This window comes from Micropterus dolomieu, linkage group LG11 (assembly GCF_021292245.1).
Source record: "Micropterus dolomieu isolate WLL.071019.BEF.003 ecotype Adirondacks linkage group LG11, ASM2129224v1, whole genome shotgun sequence".
Taxonomy (NCBI): domain Eukaryota; kingdom Metazoa; phylum Chordata; class Actinopteri; order Centrarchiformes; family Centrarchidae; genus Micropterus; species Micropterus dolomieu.
The window spans coordinates 8529669-8536084 of NC_060160.1; the positions used below are offsets into that span (position 1 = coordinate 8529669).

General features: G+C 41.2%; 1 protein-coding gene across 1 annotated transcript; it reads right to left on the bottom strand.

Moving 5' to 3' along the window:
• Positions 1–2046: 2046 nt before the first annotated feature.
• nkx2.9 (NK2 transcription factor related, locus 9 (Drosophila)) lies at positions 2047–3452 on the bottom strand. The gene is made up of 2 exons (XM_046063349.1): positions 3293–3452; positions 2047–2960 (listed from the first exon to the last, which is right to left on the bottom strand). Exons 1-2 carry the CDS (start codon positions 3450–3452, stop codon positions 2404–2406), a joined length of 717 nt encoding a protein of 238 aa, XP_045919305.1. The 3' UTR covers positions 2047–2403.
• Positions 3453–6416: the final 2964 nt, after the last annotated feature.

Here is a 6416-nt window from a genome sequence, read left to right on the forward strand (position 1 = left end):
AGTGTAGGCTAAATAAACTACAATTGAAACACATATACACACATACAACACATATAAAATTTTAACTAAATCCAGATTTCTGTTTCTGTTTAAAAGAGCCTTTAATCAAGCAGCGGTGCAGAGTCTCACTAGAGGACACAAAATGTTGAGTGTGAGTAGCCAGTTTATGAGTATATAAACTATTATATTTTGCTAACCATGCAACCTAAACTGCACAGCTATACACAACCATTATGTTTGCCAATGGGTGAAGATAAACTATAACTAATTGTGTTGAATAAAGGCCAATATTTGGGAAACTTCAGTGTATGAAATATGTAACAGCAAAAAGCTTGCCAAAAATGATCTGCACTACAATTTCAAAAATACTATCCGTCTGTCTTACTCTGAGGGCCATAGATGTTAACTTAACAAAACTCCTCCTGTGGCCTAGTTTATGTGGACCTTATAACTTTCCTTAAAGAGGCCCCGGGGACAGACCAGTGAGTAAAACTATAGGATGGGCAGGCTAACACAAGCCCATCCTTTTCACACAATTCCTCTGACCAACTTAAAAAACCAATGGCAACCTCTAAAAGCCTGTCTTTGTCACCCTTAAACCCCAAGATGCTCTAAAACACCATTGTGCAGTTAAACCTCATAAATTTGTCGCAGGGACTGATTAAACATCACGGGAATTGAAACACTAAAGATTTTGTCTCGGTCCCTTTTGGGGCAAGGGACAATGGTCCATTCACGGGGAGACACGCAGACAAAAAGAGTGTTTAAGGCGAGATGCAGCGAGCTGAGGGGTTCGGCCAGTCCCCTCCATATGTGATACAAGGTGGCCCCGGCGAGGGGGACAAAGGACCAGGTGACAGGGACGAGGGGCTGCAGGGTCACAGGATGAGCAAACAACATTATAGGGGGCGTGAAAGCAGAAGACCCCCCTCGTCACTGATGAAATACTGACATGATTTTAAACACTGGGGCATATTTTTCATGATAGTTGAATGAGTGTGGAAATGAGGGAGATCAGTGAAGTATTTCTAACTTTGAGAACGTGGTAATCAACAATTTCACTGGAAGTCATTTCACTGTTGAGGTTAGTTTTTGACAGCTGTTTTTTTAACTGTCAATGAAACACAATAACACTGTAAAATCTGCTGTCTTGTAATGAAGCCTCGTAATGAACCAAAAAACTAACGTAAAACCCTAAATTTTCTTGCATATCTAATGGATAAAAAGAGTATCTTGCTCCTCAGCTGCACCTGTTCAGTTATCTAGTAACGTATTTAGTATTAGTGCTTGTAGAAAGTTGATCATCTGCCCTTAATTCAGCCTGTTGCACCCACAGAAATCATATCATCTTCAAACCTACAGTACACAAACCAAGATTTCCACATAAAGCCTGAGTGTAATCGTTGCATTAATCCCACTTGTCTCAGAATGACAAAAGTTAATTGAGTAAAAGTAAAAAGCAGCCCATGGGCCCAGACAACAACAGGGTGAGAGAGGCATAATGTTTACTGGGTATTCTTATGCTTAACCAAATCCAGTCCTTTCAGAAGTGATGTTTGCTCAGCTTCTGGGTGCATAATTAGTTTTTTTTACATTATAAAAGCCTCCGGGCCCCTGTCATGACCTGCTACATATTTTTGATTTTACTAATTAAATATTTTTTAGACTACATAGGCCTATTATTGATTTTAAAACCACTTAACAGACTTAAAGCCTAAATTGAATATCCTATTTGGTAGATGTAATATTTTAAAAACATTCCACTACACAAATAAATAAGAAAAGCCCAACTTAAACATTTTAAATTACATTTTAAAAAGGTTTGTTTGTGCCTCTGTTTTGTTTTCATATTGATGCTAATTAAAGACTACACTTTTTTTTTGGGTGGGGGGGGGGCTTAAAAAATAAATCACATTACACAGTAATATTTATCATACAAAATATGAGAAACTTTTTATTAATAATTTTGAAGAAACAGTTTAAACAGTCAAAACCTTTAAAGAACGTTTCCTTTAAAGACAACAAATAATTCCTTCAAACATTCAGGCTAATAGTGGCTGTGCAGCTACCTCTTCTATCTCCGCCTAAAGCCTAACGTATCTTATTTGCCTTCAACAAAAGTTATTTATACAAATATTATGTTTAAACTTCTTTACATAGAAATACATCATCTCACCGGATATTTAAACATCTACAGGCTACACCATTAAGCCCCTGTATGACAAAATATTATCAGCATTTTAAAAATAGTCACAAAAACACGCAATATATCAAAATAAAATGTGCAAAATATCTTTCGTTCTATGGTGAACATCTAATTGTTTAAGTTGCTCGAAAATTTGCAAAACATTCAGAAAACATTTGATGCTATTCTAAATGAGTTTGTGCACTGAAATGAGGCCTTCACTTGAAAGAATTAAAGTGGACCGAGTCGCTCCAAAAGTCTCTCCAGGCGAATCTGGAGGCCGCCGCGGTGGGAAAGTGCTGGTGGTACCTCGGAGGAAGAGAGACGGGGGACGGATGCTGAAGAGATGGGTAGGCTAAGGGGAAGGGTACCGCTTGAGAAGGAGACAAGCAGCCAGCTTTCTCCGTTTCAAGTATGCAGGTGTGAAAAGGTTTCCCATCCCGGACCAAGATCGGAACAACGACCCGGCGCAGCACCGGAGGCTGCGCTATCTCCAAGTCTTGCAGTGCTCCTTCCGCCCGGCCTCTCTTCATCTTGTAGCGGTGGTTCTGGAACCAGATCTTCACCTGGGTCGGGGTCAGGCTGAGGAGCCGGGCCAGCTGCTCCCGCTCCGGGCCGGACAGGTAGCGCTGCTGACGGAAGCGCCTCTCCAGCTCCAGTGTCTGGGCCTTGGAAAACAAGACTCGGCGCTTCTTGCTCTTCTTGCTCTTGTCGAGCTCCGAGTTCTCCGGCTTGGTTGAGTCGGGGGAGGCCTCGAGGCTCCCTTCATCAGAAGCTGTAGAATGAAATAATTGAGGTTAGTCCAGACTCATATAGAAATAATGTAATAATGTGATTACAGTCTTTTTCTAGACTGGTCTCTCATCTATCTATCTATCTAACTATCTATCTATCTATCTATCTATCTATCTATCTATCTCTGATTTTAAAACAAAGCTTTTAAAATAAAGCTGACAAGGGCGCATACATGTCTAATATCCATATCTAGCTAAGGTTCTTTATCACTTCAAATCTGTTCAGTTTAAAATGACAATATTTCCAGGGTAGGGCGAAAAATATTTCAATAAACTGCATTCACCAAATTTGGCTTCATCAATACGCACTCACATATGCAAGGACTCCGGTCGCAGTCCATCCAGGAGGTGTAGGGCGAGCTGGAGGAGCAGGTGGAGTAAACCGGGGAGGATCGCGGCGCTGCCTCCGCATCCAGGTCAGGCAAATCCAGGATGCGCCTGACGGAAAAGCTGAATTTGGTCGGGGCAGCCATCGCGTCCGAGTGTGCAATCCGGGTTTGTTTTGCGCAAAAAAAAAAAAAGGTAAATAAGCAAAGCCCTCAAAAGTAAGTCTATCCAAGGAGGACAAAAACGCAGCGGATCCTCTCCACTTTACACGCAGTCCAAACACCAGCTCGGAAACCAATGTGTGCACTGGGCTCAGTGTTTACACAAACAGCACACCATAAGCTGCAAACACAAGGCTGCTCGCTTATAAAGCCTCCTCCTCCGCTGAGTACCTGAATGGCTGGAGTGTTGTAGCCCAATGATGGTAGGTGTGGAATAAGGGGTGGGGTTGGGGGGGAAACCTCAGAGGTTCAACAATGAGCGAAGGAAGCACTAGTCATCATTACAGATTCGTCCCGTATCGTCAAACTGTGGAACAGATAATGGTAATTGTTGGAGCTGAATCACGTCTTGGGTGGCAACTGACAACAGGGCCAGTCTCAACATCAACTCCCCCCCCCCCTCCTCTCGCCCAAACAACGTGTCCCACATTTGCATACAAAGTAAGCAATTAGCGTGATGCCTGCAAGTTGGTTTAACTAATACGTCCATTAGAGGCGTAATTGCAGGCGTTTGGACGTTTGTGGATGGTGGAGGACTCGCAAACATGCTTTTCTTTTGACTTATTTAGGAAATACTCAACAGGGAAAGTTTTATTTTATGATTTATTGTCATAGTGCATGACAAAAATGAAACAGCGGTAAAACTTAAATGACTTTTTTCTAACTCCCTATAGGCCTAATGGTGTTATAAGCAGGCATGTGTGTTTGAATGCAACATGAGGGGTTAGAGTTGTTGATTAATCAATCAACAACTCTAACTCCTCATGTTAACACAACAGATAGATAATAATACACTATATAGGTGTATAATTACAAAATATGTCTTCATATGAGAAGTTCGTACTACTGTAATTATAATGGCTGATAAAGTATGATAGATAAAGTGTGATAGTAATAATTGTACTGCTGAGGGAAATTAATTGTACAATAAAGATTTTTTATGTCAAACTTAAACCTCCAAAAATGGCTCATTCAGATTCTGACAAATTGGAGCAGTGGCTGATGGCTGCTGAACTTGGAGGGAACACTGTAGCTTGCAATGCATTCTTTTTCTTGTTTTTTTTATTTTTTATTTCATATTAAAATGTTATGTTAACTTGGTCAGTTCATTCCCTCTCCATGCTGACGCCTACAGGCTTTTATCTTTTTGTCTCTTCGCACACATAAAACATATTAAATGCAAAGTGTGAATCCAACCTTATGTGCCCCCCCCCCCTATTTGATATTAATATCGGCTCTAGTCCACTTCAGCGAGGTGCACGAGGCCGGGGAGGAGAGTGGTGGTGTTGTTAGTGGTGGACATGCCTCCCCAGTCGTCCTGGGTGGTCGGACGAGAGGCAACACAAATACATGCCAACCAGAGGAGGGGAACAAAAGGAGAAAATGTAGCCCCGCGTCCGAGACCCGTTGGAAGCATTTGTTCCAGTCAAGATTTTGCATTTGTTCAGTCCCGCAATAATGCCTGATTGACGCCCCGGCACAATGTCCTTTAACTTTGCAGGATAAATCCGAGCTTGTTCCGTGTTGTCATGGTTTTGAATGGGGCTGAATAGGATCTGGGACACTATCTACTGCTCTGCGTCTACTGCCGCCAAGTCTATAGTCCGAAGCAATATTACGTGTGTGATTCAGGACGTATTAAATTCCTTTTGCGTTTTCAAAGTTCAACAAAGTCGGTGACCTGTGTATGAGCCCTAAAATGCTCCCAAATCAGCCTTTCCCTCTCGTTTTCTTCCAATTTAAAACATTTACGCACATGGCGCACAAGTTATTACCAGGAAAACAAAAACAAAGCAACTTTTAAGATGAAATTTGCAAACAAACAAAACAGACAGGACTGACTCCCCACTTCAAGCATCGTGTCTGATTAGGGCCTCCCAGCGGTTGAGAAACATCAGCGGATTACAGTACCGCAGATTTGCTGGTGGATAGTTTACAGGGGGCACTCGACTGGAGAGCAAAAACACGCAAAGGCAAAGAAAAGTCATGTCCAAAGAGCGGGAATTTCTCTGTCCACAATGACCCAGCAGCCACTTAATCTATTTAACACCCTGTAGGCTTCAGCCAGAGAGGGTCCTCTGCAGCTCCCAAGAGCTCTCCACTGCCAAATATTTACTCTGTTGTTCAGCTCTCCATTCCCAATCCCTTTCTCAGCCAAATGGAGATTTTTCTCACATGGTTCTGGATTCAGACCTGAGCAACTAAGGAGCCTCAATGAATATTTTGAAGACTGATCAACCACACGCCTGCAATTTAACACTGAACCAAATGAAGGGATTTACTCAAGTGTTAATAACTATAAATACAAATCAAGTACCCCAGCACTCCAAAATGTGTTTCATTTGGTGTACTTCATTTTGTTTGCACAAAAGCCTACATCATTCCGCACAGTGAAGCCCAGAGTTTGACACCAGAAGACGAAGACGAGAAGTTTATGTGCACATCTTAAATTTGAGTTTAAGACTGATGTACAAGAATGACTTTGTGACGTCACAACTAGTTTGAAAGCCAATCCTGGTCCAATATATAATTTACATACATGTGTTGTCAAAGTAAAAAAAAATACAAGTATATACAGATTTTTTTTTCGCTTTCATAATAATAATCTTTTTTAAATTTATTTTTACAGCACTTTTCAAGCAAGGAGCACAGTGTTCTTTCCACTGCAGGAAGACACCATACAAAACAATCACATGTAAGAACACCACCTTAAAAAGGTTACATATAACCCCTCAAGCATAAGGTGACAAACAATCAATAAGAGTACTATAAACAAATTTGAAATATGGCGGTAGCATGACAGATCTGCATTATACAAACAAATAAGTCTATAACCATCTGTTTTAAGACAGGTGGCATTATAGCAAAAGTTTCATCACCCCTTGACCT

What these genes read in the sequence shown, in the direction of transcription:
- nkx2.9 (XM_046063349.1), bottom strand. Translation starts at nt 3,452, where the DNA reads ATGGCTGCCCCGACCAAATTCAGCTTTTCCGTCAGGCGCATCCTGGAT. An exon ending in CGACCGGAGTCCTTGCATAT is followed by an intron (nt 2,961 to 3,292) that starts GTGAGTGCGTAT and finishes TTCATTCTACAG; the next exon opens with CTTCTGATGAAGGGAGCCTC.